The 14613-nt window shown below is 37.1% G+C and overlaps 1 protein-coding gene across 1 annotated transcript in view; it reads right to left on the bottom strand.

Moving 5' to 3' along the window:
* Positions 1 to 412: 412 nt before the first annotated feature.
* Positions 413 to 14613, bottom strand: part of Kif5b (kinesin family member 5B) — a 46656-nt gene continuing 32455 nt past the window's right edge. Inside the window, exons 17-26 of the mRNA XM_048461228.3 lie at positions 14112 to 14229; positions 13530 to 13591; positions 13319 to 13428; positions 12313 to 12414; positions 10660 to 10720; positions 10487 to 10558; positions 10209 to 10313; positions 8789 to 9005; positions 8004 to 8151; positions 413 to 2973 (exon numbers count right to left, since the gene is read on the bottom strand). Coding sequence (XP_048317185.1) covers positions 8021 to 8151; positions 8789 to 9005; positions 10209 to 10313; positions 10487 to 10558; positions 10660 to 10720; positions 12313 to 12414; positions 13319 to 13428; positions 13530 to 13591; positions 14112 to 14229 — 978 coding nt within the window. The 3' untranslated portion in view covers positions 413 to 2973; positions 8004 to 8020. The remainder of the gene's footprint in view (positions 2974 to 8003; positions 8152 to 8788; positions 9006 to 10208; positions 10314 to 10486; positions 10559 to 10659; positions 10721 to 12312; positions 12415 to 13318; positions 13429 to 13529; positions 13592 to 14111; positions 14230 to 14613) is intronic.

Raw genomic sequence — 14613 nt, 5'->3', positions numbered from 1 at the left:
CAACCATCTGTAATAGGATTCAATGTCATCTTCTGGAGAGCAGAGGAACATGCAGATAGAGCACCCAGACATAAATATTGGTATATGATTAAAACTTTCCACAATAATTTTAAAAGATACAAACCAAAATAAAAGTCAATACCACCTGAATTTAGTAGTAATCACTCACTGCTAAAGCATACACAAACGAGTAGAAAGATGAAACAAACACTAACAAAAATGAGACTGACGATTTCTAGGGCTTAATCTCTGACCTATCTATTATAGTTTGAGAGGCAACAACACATTAGAAACACACACGTATGCAAACACACGCGCGCGCGCACACACACACACACAATTCTGTCAGGGCAGACCATTCAGTTATATAAAATCAAGCTAATACTTCATGAAGTAAGGTTCAAAAGTGTCATTACATTTCAAAAAGATTTTCCTTTATTTAAACACATTTACAGCATGCAGGTTAACTTAAAATTATATGGCATTTTCTCAAACCAATTATATTTGAATGTAACTAAGCACTGAAAATAAACTAACATATTCCACGGGTAGACTCAGACTCTCTTCTGTCACCTTAAATCAAACTAAGAGTTGTAAATGAATTCAGTTATGCATAATTAGTTTCATTAAGTTAGGCAAATAATTTAATTGATCACCATGAATAAATACTACTTTTATTTCACTGAGTCTCTCTTCTGAACCAATTACCAATACTACTCAGAGGAACATTAATATATCCAGTCACAAAAAAAGACACTGCAAATTAAAATATTTTCAATATTCTAGATGATTAAAAAATGTCCATTTTGAGTGAATGCTATATTTAATGACTTATAGCAAAAAAGAGTTCAGTTCACTGAAAAGAAATTTATAAAATTCTTAATATACTTTATGAAAGTTTGAAATTATAAATAGAAAAGAAATGTTAAAATTTAAAAAGCCTAACAATGTGTCTTCTTAACAACATGCTAGTTACAATTCATTTTGTGTTACACAGCACCAATACCCATTATACATTTATTTAAAACTACTGTATTCAGACAAAAGAGATTTTTTTTTTCCAATTATGAAAACTGCCAAAGCAAATTTTCATTCGGAAAGACTGTCCTTTTGAATGCAGCTGATGTGGAACAGTGACGACCACAGGATCCATGCATCTTACTGACCATGCCTTACACCTCGCTGCATCAAGATTTCACTTCAATCTGTGGAGTGTTTCTTTTGATCATAAAAGCAACACAATCATTAAAGGCTGCAGACTACAACAGCAAATATTTTGACTGTTAAAAAAATAAATAAGTTTATTTTTCAAATCAAAATTATTATAAAAGTGAAAATTACAATAGTTAAGGAAATAGAAAAATAAGCCAATTATGATCTGAGTCTTCTGACTATGGCTCCAAATTTAATAATACAAATATCTGTATATAAAACTTTTCCAAAGATTCTGACAGCCAGATTCTAAGACAGAACTTCCAAAGCTTCTCTATTAACCGAATCACCTCAGACACCCCATTTCCTGTGGATTTCTGCTAACAGGGCTGCAGTTATGCCAGCACTGAGGAAGCAGATGTTGAAATCTTTCCCTGTTACTTTTATAGATCCTTAAAATAAACTTGATTGAGTTTAATCATCTGAAAAATGAGTGGCAAAAATAGGTACACACACAGTTCTAATTATAAAATTATGCACTATGGCCAACAATATAACTTTTTGGGAAATTAGTGACTTGCAAACAATTAATGATTTCTAACTAAACAAATTATAGTACATGACTTGGTATAGCAGGTAAAAACCACCTTCAAGATTTCAGAGCAGAATAAACTATGTATTTTTAATTTTATGGTTTATCTGTCCTGGTCACAATTTTTCTCAATTTTTAAAGTCAATGAACTTATATCAGCCAAAGTAATTATTTTAACAATTCAAAATTGTTTAATTCTATAATGTCTTAATCCATTTATTTCCTAAATCCAAAATATTTCCTAATATTAAAGATGACATTAGCATCTATCCAATCCTTGCTCAAGCAGGCAGGTATCAGAGTGAAGCACAGGCACTACTGTCCCATTAAGCTATGTTTAAGTGCAGAAGTCGAAAGGGATAGAGGCATTTCCAAACTCATCCTTAAAATGAGACTTGCTTTTGATATGTAAAATACTTCTATTTAAAGTAATATGCAACAGGAATTTCATGAGCTAACAGTCTAGGAGCCTGCTCAGTCTTCAACTCCTGGCTAGACAATCACAGGTCTCAGTGCTCAATGTGTTCAGAGGCAAGCTTCAGAGACTATACCAGCAACATAAACCCTGATTTCATTTCAAGGAATATTTATTTGTAAATGAGTAAAAAAATTTTTTTTGTCTTTGTTATTTGAGACAGGATTTCTCTCTACATAGCCCTGGCTGTCCAGGATGGCCTCAAACTGGCAGCTATCCACCTGATTCTGCCTGCGATTAAACATGTATGCCACCGTACCCTGCTCAAGAGATTCTTAAATTACAGTACTCACTGATCTGATAAATTTTGTGGCATGTAGTGTTCTAAGTGGTAAGATTTAAGATATTTAATCTAAATATGCGATATTTCCTTAAAAAAGAAGTCATTTTAGTAGGAAAAGAAAAATGAAAAGCAATAGCAGCTAGGTAATGTAAACCAAGATTAAACACACACAGAAAAGGCAATCGCAAAGAGCACAGTCCAGTAATGTAGTTTCTCGGCACAGTGAAGACAAAGACAAACTGTAATAAATAGGGCTGCAGTTGTACGCTGTCATTTCCCCTCTAGGGCATCAACATTGCACTCCAGTGTTGAGAAGCAGCACAGTTTACAAGAGTGGATAGGAAACAGCTGTACAGGTTAGGAATAATTTACACATTAAAAATTAAATTTCTACAATCCCAAGGGGATAGAGGTTATAGTTATTGAAAGATTGATTTTATGTCCTCTTCAAACTTCAATTATTTTCAACACCTGAAATGGGAGAAAGCAGAGAAAATTTTAGTTTTTATAAAACTTAAACAGATAATAATGAAGGATGAAAACAGGAATGATTTAATTTCTTTTGAAAGTACTTTTTAATTAGATTTATTTTTACATACATAAGTGTCTTGCCTGCATGGGCACCACATGACTGACTGGAGCCCATGAAGTTCAGATGAGGGATCCCTTGGAACTGGAATTAGGTATGATTATAAGCCACTACATGGGTGATGGGAAAGGAATTCAGGTTCTATGCAAGAGCAGCAAGTGCTCCTAACCAATGTGTTATCTCTCCAGCCCAATTTCTTTATCTCCTAACTTGAACTATTTATAAGCAGGACAGTATTTACAAGGTCATCCCATCATTTTTTCACCCCCAGTAATAAAGCTATAGGTGGGCTGATATATGGATCATTTTAATAAAGAAAATAGAGCTGGGCATGGTGGCTCAAACCTGCAACCCTAATTATTTGGGAGTCTGAGGCAGGAGGTCTTACCATGAGTTAGGGTTGGAGCATGGAAAAGTGGGGAAAAACAGGCTTAACAGGCTTAACATTCTTTTTTTTTTTTTTTTAACCAGTAAACATGACATTCTTAAAATCAAGGACCACTAATTAGCAGCAGTTAGTTTACAAATACATGTGGCTTAAATAAACATAAGGAAGGACTGGGGAGATATTTCAGTGGGTAAAGTGCTCACTTGAGTTTGGATTCTCAGAACTCACACGAGCAGAAAGTAATGCCTGTGTATCTGCATGATGGGCAGGAGACAAGAGAAGGTCTGGAAGCTGTTGGGATAGTAGAGTGTGCAGAAGAGCCTGTCTCAAACAACGTGGAAGACAAGGACTGACACCCAGTGTTGACCTCTGATTTCCACATATATACTGTGTTAGTTGAGGGTCTGCAGACATATCCCCTCCCCTCACAAATACACAATTATCCTCAAGTACCTGAAATTAGTAAACACCTGTTCACAGTGCTATGGGACAGAAGACTGGCTATGTAAAACCGGAAACACACATATTAAACACTACTAATAACTATCACCACTGCCCTAAATATATCTATATTTTGAAATGTTTTTCAACAACGAAAAAACTGGATATTTAACTTTTCAACAGCTTATCAGCTACCCATCACAGTTGAAGACGCATTGGTCTAAGAAATTAAAAGGCTCAAAGGATGATCAGCACGAGAATGCATGTTGCTTTTGAAAAGGGCATCAGTTCAGGTCCCAGCACTAAGTTGGTGGTCCAAAGCCACCTGCAATTTCAATTCCAGAGGGACTGATGACACTGGCTTCTGTGAGCACTACAAATATGCACATAATTTAAAAACATTAATAAAAATAATCCAGGTGTTGGTCATGCACGCCTTTAATCTTAGCGCATGGAAGGCAGAGGCAAGCGGATCTCTGTGATTTCAAAGCCAGCCTGATCTACAAAGTGAGTTCCAGGACAGTCAGAGGAACCTTTAGGTTTTTCAGAGAGTCCTGCAAAACCTAAATAAATAAATAAATAAATAAAAATTTTAAAGATGAAAGAAAAAGATGACTCTCCTTTGATCCAGCAATTCAACAAACCTATAAACAATTATACTTCATAAATACACTTCAAGACTTAAGAACCCACTCAGCTGAGCTATCTCCTTTATGTGCTAAACTGCCATCACTATAGAGATGAGCTGTACGTATTTAACAGAGGCCATGGTCTACTCTATGCAAATGAAGTAGGAGTTCAGGGTTTGCCTATGAATTTTAACATAAACAACATCTGAAGATCTAAACTTTCATCCTCTAGGAAGGCAGAAGGTGCAGCTTCTATGCAGTAAAAGTTTGGTGCTATATGATGAGATCTTAACTCATATAATTCAAGAACTGTTTCCATCTTACTAATAAAAGGGTTTGAAGTCAGTTATTAAAGTGGAGTTGGGGGGCACCTCTCAGTGTAGGAACATCAACTACTCTGTCTCCTACTGTGTCACTACAGTATAGCTCAATCAAAAATGCTAAAACTATAGGCATGGTGGCACAGAAGGATAATCTCAGCACCTGGGAGGCAAAGGCCAGCCTGGTAAAACAGCAAATTCTAGACAAGCCAAAGTATACAGTAAGACTCTGACTCAAAACAAAACCAAAAACCAACAGTGACAACAACAACAACAAAAAAACAAAAAGGAAACAAACAAAAAGCTTATGCTATATCAATCTACATCCACATACAGTGAGTAAAGGGATAACCACACACATCATTAAATGCATCCAGAAGGTAGCATACATTCATAAGAGGTGGGTGTCTTTAGTAAATCACTGCTATTAAAAGGGTATAGATATGTTCTAGATTAAAAGAAAAATAAGGGAAAACATACAGAGTCCTCAATCATGCCCTTATTTAGAAAAATAGCTATATAGGATAGTAACAAGAAACAGAAGGGCTGAGAGGCACAGATCAATGGCACAGCCCTTGACCAGCAGGTACAAATCCTCGATTAAGTCCCCAGCATGCCAAGAGAGAAATTCAAATTTGGATATTAGATAATATTACACATATTAATTTTGTTAGATGTGATTGTTATTACAACTGCGCAAAAAACACACTTATTTTTCATGAATCTGTAACTTACTTTTACAGTGAATTTCAAAGGGACTAAAAAGGAGAATGAGTTAATTTTCATGTGTGTGTGTTGCCTGTCCTGTGTGTGCAATTTGCTTCACCAATGTATTTTTTTGACTCAGGACATCTCACTGAACCTAGAATTCTGATTTACTACTACTGTCCAGTAAATTCTAGAGATTCACCTCCTCCTGGAGCTGGATTTACAGATGTGCACTTCCGTGTCTAGCTTTTACGTGGGTGCCAAGGTCTTTATGCTTCTGTGGCAGGCCCTCAGCTGGAAAACTGAGTCATTTCCCCAGGCCAGAAAAAAATTAACTTTAAGTTACGAGGCTCAAGTTCACAAATGCAGCAAGGCAGATTGACACTTCGAAGCCCCACCCTCTTAATCTCTTATTTAAATCTTACACTAGATATTGTTGCTTTAATCTCTATTAAAAAGTTAGAGACAGCATTAGGCAAAGTGTCAAACAAAGCTAAGCAAAACTAAAACCAGCCTTAGCATTTCTCTGAAGCAGTAAGTTTACCATTTCATAATTATCTAGTACTTTAAATTTTCAGCATGCATTTGTACATGTAGTTTGAGACCGGGTTTCTTTGAGTAACAGCTTTAGCTGTTCTAGAACTCACTTTGTAAACTAGGCTGTATACAAACCCAAAAAGATCCACCTGCCTCTATCTCCAGAGTGCTGGGATTAAAGGTGTGCGCCACCACGCCCAGCAAAATTTCAGCATTTACTATAGGACTTCTGTAGTTAGAAGTCAGACTTCTGGCAACATGTCATAGACATATTATAAATAGGCAGCAATTTACAAATTAACATGATACAGAATGAAGAGTTGAGTGTATCACTAAATTAAAGAGAAAACTATCAAATACCACATGGGGAAGAAGTGTAATATGTTATTTCTGGAACTCTAAATTTCAAAATTATACTATATAAAGGAAAGTCCTCAACTAACTAAAATTATACTATATAAAAAGTCCTCAACTAACTAACTGACTATATATAAACACACTTCATATATAAAGAAAGCCCTCAGGCACATATACATAGTGTATAAAGAAAGCATTCATATAACATCTTTTATTTTCTTGCTGGGAACAAATGACATGCCTGAATTTGATCCCTGGGACTCACATGGTGGAAGGAGAACAGAATCTCAAAGTTGTCCTCTAATTTCCATAGTTGTGCCCACACACAGACATGAAGATACATACATGTACATCAAACAAATGGGGAAGAAAAAAAAAAGAAAAAAGAAAGAAAATTTAAAAACCCATTAGAAAAATGAACTCATGGGAGCTGGAGGGATAACTCAGTGCTTAAAGGCAGTCTTCTAGAGGATCAGGATTTAATCTCCAGCACCAACATGGTGGATCACAACTGTCTATAACTTTCCTCCCAGAGGATCCAACACCATTTTCTGACCCCCAGGGGCACTGTATGCATGTAGTACACAGTCATATACATAAGCAAAATATTCATACATATAAAACTAAAAATTTAAAACCAGGAAAGAAAAGACTCACAAAAGGTGAATGAAAAAGGGACATAAAGAGGTAACTTGTTTAAAAAGGAAACATAAATGGAGGAAAGAGTGCCCATACAGTCCACCTCATTCAACAAACTGATGGGATGCTATTTGGGGCCTATCAAATTAGAAGCTTACAAACTACCAATATTCAATGCTGGCAAAGATGCAGCCAAAGCTAATTTTTAATTAAGATACAATTTTAGGTTGCCCTTCTAGAAAGCAACTGTAAAAGCCTTAAAAATGTTCACACCTTGGAATTCTAGTTTTAGGAATCTTCTGATAGCAATCTAAAGGGTGAAATAGTATAAAAGACACTTCATATTTCTAATTTCACTTATAGAAGTTTCAATTTTGGAACAAAATGGATGTGCTTTATTAAATTTATAGTAAAGAGGATATAAATCTGGGCATAAACATTTGGTAGGGTACAAAGAACTATAAATGATCCAACATGAGTTTTTCTTACTAATTTTTATTGAGTTCTACATTTTTCTCTACTCCCCTCCCTGCCTCTTCTTCCCTCTCCCATGGTCCCCATGCCCCCAATTTATTCAGGAGATCTTATCTTTATTTTACTTCCCATGTAGATTAGATCTATGTATGTCTCTCTTAGGGTCCTCATTGTTGTCTATGTTCTCTGGAATTGTGATTTGTAGGCTGGTTTTCTTTACCCAATGTGAGTTTTAAAAACAACACAAAACTGAAAATACAGATTATCTGAATCATGACACAGACTACAAGAAATCCATGCCAAGCTACTTTCATAAAACCACACACATTTAAAAAACAAAAACAATTTCTGGTCCTATTGTGAAGCTCTAATCCTAAACCAGCAGCTCAGAATTTCCACACAGAGTTACGAGCCCACACCTGCGATGTGTCAAGGTTTACACCTGCTTGCCTCCACCGCCTCGCAACGCCACTGGCTGGTTGTTCTGAACAACTGTGCCTCCTCCACGAACTGCAGCAGGGTGAGTTGGAGAGGCTGCCGGATGCTGTCCAGGACGGATGGGTTTTGCTGTAAGAAGATGGGAGTTAGAACACAGTTTAACAGTGACTGTGGTGATTACATAGGTTTCTACCCATTCCCCAGTGCTTCCATCTATTAATTCCTTTTTATAGTTTTGTTTCTTGATCACTTGGTTATTTCCCATTCTTCAGAAATAATATAATCTCTTGTCTCTAACAATCTTTCAAAATAGTTATTGATTACTTGCTAATTTTTGACACAGGTTCTTTCCACAGAGCTGCAGTTGTCCTGGAAACCTCTCCATGTGCACTAAGCTGGCCTAGAATTGGCAGGCGGGTTCTCTTTCCACTGAGGGATCTGGGGATGGAGCTCGGGCCGCCAGGCTCACACAGCAAGTGCTCTCACCTGCACGCTACTCTGAGACAGCAGTAACGAAGTGTGGCGGCCATCTGTCCTTTCTGAAAATTCTCTTTTGCTTTCCTGGTGTTTACCTAGATAGTCACTTGGTCATCTGTCCAGTGAATGTGGTTATCCCTTAGTTTCTATCTTCCTTCCCAACACTATCACTTTTTAGTAATTTGGAAACACCATCATGACAAAACATGATAAAGGAGAAAATGTTTTCAAGCTTAAGGACAAGCTACTTGGGCATCATGTAAAAGTTGATTTTGTATAGTCTACTAACCAATCTGTGCAGAGTGCCCTCTTCTGGCCATATTCTTTGACCTGACTGCTTCCTTTATCCGATCGACTTCTTGCTGATAGCGTTTGCGGTCGCGAGATGCATTTTCTTTGGCTTCTTTCAGGGCGGACTCCAAAGCTTTCACTCTCTCGGCAGTAGCTCTAAGTCGTTTCTCTAACTTAGGAAGTTCACAGCGAAGATCTGCATTATCACGTACCAACTAAAGGGATACAAAGAAAATACGAATAGCTTTTAACAAGATGGTTTAAGAAAATGAACATTTCATAACTCAATTTAGAAAAGTATATAAAACTACATTTTCTGTTGAGCTTTTCCATTTAGGCAGTACCATGTAAAAATTTCCTCTTTTGGCAGCACTATGTAAAAATACATACATACCAAACATACACCTCATAAAGCACACACTCCTTTACTTACTTGAGACAGTAGCCTAGAACAGTTTCAAACTCACTGGGTAGCAGATGACCTGACTCTAATGAGTGCTGGGATTAGAAGCACCATCACCACACTAGGTCTTCTGTGGTGCTGAGGACAGAACTCAGGGAGTCCAGCGCACTAGGCAAGTACTCTACCAACAAACCTAACACTCTAGCCCTGTTCATTTCACTATCTTTTATGGGGCTGAGACAGTTTCATGGATCCCACATGGCCTCCTATTCATGAGGATGACCTTGATCCTCAGTCTCGATGACCCAGCTGGGATTACAGGTATGCACCACCATGTCCAGTTTTTATGGGGGGTGGGGTGTAATAAACCTAGGATTTTTTTACACCTTAGGCAAACACTATTAACTTAAGCCAAGTCCCCAGCTTGCTTTATATGCATATGAAAAACCTAAGTAAACACACAAATAAAGCTAAAAAGTCTTTAACTTTATACTGGTGCAATCATTAAGTTTGCAGTAACAAAATTGTATTTTTTAAAATTGGCAAAACAAACATACATTCCTGTAAAAAAATATGAATTGCTCATTATGTAATATATTTCAGATAATGGGCAAAAAGATCAACAAAGAGAAAGACCATGCTTTAACTACAAAACGTAACCTATCCAATAAATTAACAAGAAATTTCAACCTTGAAGTCCTACAGAGAAAATAAAGATATTTTGTACTTTTCATAGGACTTCAACCATAACAGGGTTGATAAAAACATTAACTTCTCATTTGGGCATGCAGTCCATACCTATAATTATAACACTTGGGAAGCAAAGACAGTAAGATTCCTTGGCTACATAATGAGACAAGGCTCAAAATTTAAAAAGTAAAAATGTTAGCTTCCCAGCAAGTTCCTCGTCTCTGTTCAATGAAACAACAGAGTAGCACAGAGCATAACAGTTCAGGGCTCTGGAAGGTTACATTTATGGTTTTGCACAGCTGCCACACGACACATGCTCTATTACCTGCTTGTGCACTTTGGTAAGCTGTTCCAGATTGTTCTCAAGGAAGGAGATCTTCTGCTTCTGTGCAGCGCTGCCACCAGTGTCATCAGAGTCAACCTCAGCACTCTGAGGGGAGGAGGGGACAAAACAGATGAGAAAGATCAAAGTACCCAAGCTTCCTTCACACAAACACAGGCATAGCAAAGACTCACTCATGAAGGCGTGCCCCAAAACGCACACTTTAAGAAAGCATCACACACAGTGAACACATATACAAGCAGCTCTCAGCACTAAGTCACCTTTTTCACCCTGGTAGCCAGGTCCTGAACAAAAAGCTTGCGCAGGTTGTGTAAAGTCTGCAGTTCTTTTGCCTTGAATTAAGAATAAAGATATTGGTCTTACATTCACAATAATTATATCAGAAAAATCCAAAGCATATTCTCCAGTCATACTTATTTTCACATTTTCTTACCACTGTCTCCTCCAAACCCTTCAAGTCTTGTCTCGCTTGCTCTCGTCTGTCTTGCATAACCCTAAATTGAAGCAAATCAGGTACATTTTTCAACTTTGATTCCATAAATCAGTTTCATCTAGCAAAAATTAAATCAAACTTTATTAAGTTAAAATAGGAATGTGCTCATATTTAAACAACAGTTTGTGTTTGTCCATGCTCTTTCTTTCTTTTCTTTCATTCTTTCTTTCTTTCTTTCCTTCTTTCCTTCTTCCTTCCTTCCTTCTTTTCTTTTCTTTCTTCTTTTTTCTTTTTGAGATAGAGTATCTCTATCTATCCAGGCTGGCTGTCCTGGAACTCACTCTGTAGACCAGGCTGGCCTTGAACTCAGAGATCCACCTCACTCTGCTTCCTGAGTGCTGGGATTAAAGGCAGCTTCATTATCACTCAGCTATGCTGCATCTTTCACAGAAATCTATGCAAATATTTCAGTCTCTTTTTTAGGGAGAAACAGACCTCATACAGCAAGGAGGAGATCAAATAGTATGTGGCAGAGTTCATATAAGGGATGGCTAAAATTTTTATTTTAAAATATACTATATATAGTATACTGCTAATTCATCCAAAATAATATTCATTAAGTAGAAATTGTTGATACTAAAATTTGCCTGAGACTAAAATACTTTATATTACACAAAATAACAGGTGAAATTCAGCACAATACCCCCTGCACTGTAGTGCTGGAACTTAGACTCAGGGCTCTGTGCATGCCTGGCACATTCCCAGCCCTCAGCAGAACCTTTATGCTACCCACGCTGAACTGATCTACAGTGTGATTATCCTAACTACCATAGTTCATTTGCAAATGATTTCTTAAAATTCAAGACTTGTTGCTGGGCGGTGTTGGCGCATGCCTTTAATCCCAGCACTCGGGAGGCAGAGGTGGGTGGATCTCTGAGAGCTAGTTCCAGGATGAGCTCCAAAGCTACAAAAACCCTGTCTAGGGGGAAAAAAAATTCAAAACTTGTGGAAGATTATCATCAATGAGTTATCTATCTACTCAGACTCTGGGGAAAAGTAATTCACAGTGAATGAGAGAAAGTACAGGGGGAAGAAAATCTCTGTTTAAAAAATTAAGGTTAGGGGCTAAAAAGGTGTCTTGGCAGTAGAAGCTTTTTTTTTTTTCTTGCAGAAATCCTACATATTGACTTGCGACAGGCTGTGGGTCCAGTTCTATGGGATCTGTCACTCTCTTCTGACTTCTGTGGGTACCAGGCATTCACATGGTGAATTCACATGCATAATCGGGGCAGACCACTCATACACAGGAAGAGAAATGGAAAAAAATAAAACCAACCAACCACCACCAACAACAGAAAAAAAACCCTACTTTTAAAAAAGTCAAAATAATGTCCTTTTTATGAAAAACCCAATTTGGCAAAATGTTAGAAATATATTCTATAATTTTCTAAATTATTTATTATCAGATTTTAAGATGTTTTTAATGATAGTCCTGAAGTACTACAGACAACAAGAAAACAAGAGGTAGTCTGAGAAACAGGACTGTCTATGTGAGACCTTGCTTTCACTACAGAATAAGCGCATGTCACAAATCAAAGCAAGGCAGAAGGCAGATGCCCGTGTATTTCTAACTTGGATCCAAGCGACACTCACGTGAGCTCGTGCAGCTTCCTGCTCTTCTCCTGGTCCGTGGCTTTCAGCCTCTCATGCTCCACTCTGAGGCGTTCCTGCTCCAACACCATCTTCTGGTTTTGGCTGACAGAGAATATAATATAAGAACAACCTCAAAGTTTTCTGAATGTCAGCATAAAAATGTAACTTTTTCTGAAATAGGACCTTATTACATATTCTTGCCCAGGAACTTAGAATCTTCCTGCCTCTGCCTAGGATTATAGGTATCTGCCACCATCCTGGCCTTGAACTCTAAATTGCTCTATGTCATTTGCCAACTGGCAGGACCTCTCTAAAGGTAGGAAAGAGGGGCCAGGACACTTTTATTCATAGGGTATTTCCCATTTGACCACCTGAAATCACTTTATTCTGCTCCCCAAACTTTTACCTTCACTTCTAAAAGGTATTAGTAACAAGAACCATCTCCCAAAATTCTGTCATTATTTATTTTTCTTACCCAAATTATTACAGATTTCTCAAATATATATAGGATGTAATATATATAACACATATATGACATACACACCCACATACACCCACACCACACACCCACCCACACACACACCCACATACAGGAGAGCATGGAAGACAGGAAACATGGGAATAAAAAGAAATGGCTTTTTAAATAGATTTAAAAAAAAAAAAAAAAGACTATTTAGAAACAAAACACCACCACCATAGTTTTCCGGAATGCTTTTCCCAAACTCTTAGATGCTAGCAATTATCTACACTACTGAGTTCAAGCTGGCACCCCTTGCTCCTTTGTCCCTCTTTTATAAAATAGTCAGATCAAAAGATATAAAAAATTTTTTTTAACTGACCTGGAACTTCGGAAGTTTTACTAAAAAATGTGAAGAAAATTCTAATTTTACTGAAAACAACAGGTTTCTAGTGAGACTGTCTTTGTCCATTAGTACCTATTAGCTCCCCCTGTCTGAAACCTTTCTAAATTAGTCTGTACCATCTTAGAAAAAAGTGCAGCACTTACTCTTGGAGATCGGTGATCAGCTTTTCCTTCGCTTCCACTTCATCCCTCAAACTACTGATTTGTTTCTGGTGAGTTTCTCTGTGACTCTGGATCTGCTGTTCAACAGCTTGCTAAGATTAGTTTGGAAGGGGAGAGGTATATTAAAGTTAGACTAAGATTAATAACGATGATGAATTAAAAACACTAGGACCCACTAGAGCATCACACTTGCCTTGACTTCATTCGCAGTCTGAACCTTGTTTAAGTGCTCCTTTTCCATCTCATGCACTTTCTCTGTTTGGGGACGAGAGAATGAGAAAGGGAGAAAAAAGAGGCCCAAAGTTAGCCTTGGGATTCTTTAATAGAAACCATAGAGGAAGTATGTTTTATAAGAACTCGGCCAAACTCTCCAAGTTCAATAACCCTAGGATATTTTGTTACTGCCAATGTATTGATATTATAAATGAGAAATGAAATAGTTTCTAAATGTTGTATGTTAGGATTTACATATATACACATACAGACACATAAGAACGTCGTGGGAAATCCCTTGAATAGATATTTATACTCAATATGACTTTTCCTTTTTCTCAACATGTGTGTTTGGGTCACATGTTCACATGGATGTGTTTATCTGTGTGTATGTGTCTGGAGGTCAGATATTTCTTAATTTAAAAAAAATTTCAAAGCCACACTGAAGTGTACAATTTATTTACTATTCCAATTTTCTACATTCTTACTATTTTCTTTCAGTGTATGTGCACAACAGCTACATTAGAGGAAGAATATGAGCATAGCAATGTGAAGTCAATACCTTGTGCTCGAAGTTGGACCAGTTCCTCACCAAGAGAATCGACAGATTCCTCCAGCTGTCTCTTCTTTTGTTCTACATTTTGAAGGTATTCAGTCAGTGACTTGATTTTGGCTTCGTGCTTTTGGGGGAAAAATACTGAGATGAAGTGGGGGAATTATGCAGATAAAAATTACAGATCAGACATTATCTATATAGTGTGTACCACCTGAAGCCCGAGACACTGCTATTACCAATTCTTGTGAACAGTTCCTAACATAGTACCTGCCATTATTCAGCAGCCAAAGACAGAACACTGGTCCCTGCAGTCCTGCTCACTCATTTTGTCAGTCAGTCACATATCTCTAGCTAATTTCTATATTTAGGATGTAGATGTTAAATCATTCAACTACACTAAGAAAGAGCTACTAAGAAAACTAGGCCTTTTGTTATTGAAAATACACAGAAGCTTATGATTCTGAAAACCTTTATAATAAAATTTATACATTAGCTTTTTAGAGAAATG

Source organism: Myodes glareolus, chromosome 14 (assembly GCF_982192425.1).
Source record: "Myodes glareolus chromosome 14, mMyoGla1.1, whole genome shotgun sequence".
In the NCBI taxonomy this organism is placed as follows: domain Eukaryota; kingdom Metazoa; phylum Chordata; class Mammalia; order Rodentia; family Cricetidae; genus Myodes; species Myodes glareolus.
The sequence above is the reverse complement of the archived record's forward strand: the minus strand, read 5'-3'. Positions and strand labels throughout refer to the sequence as shown.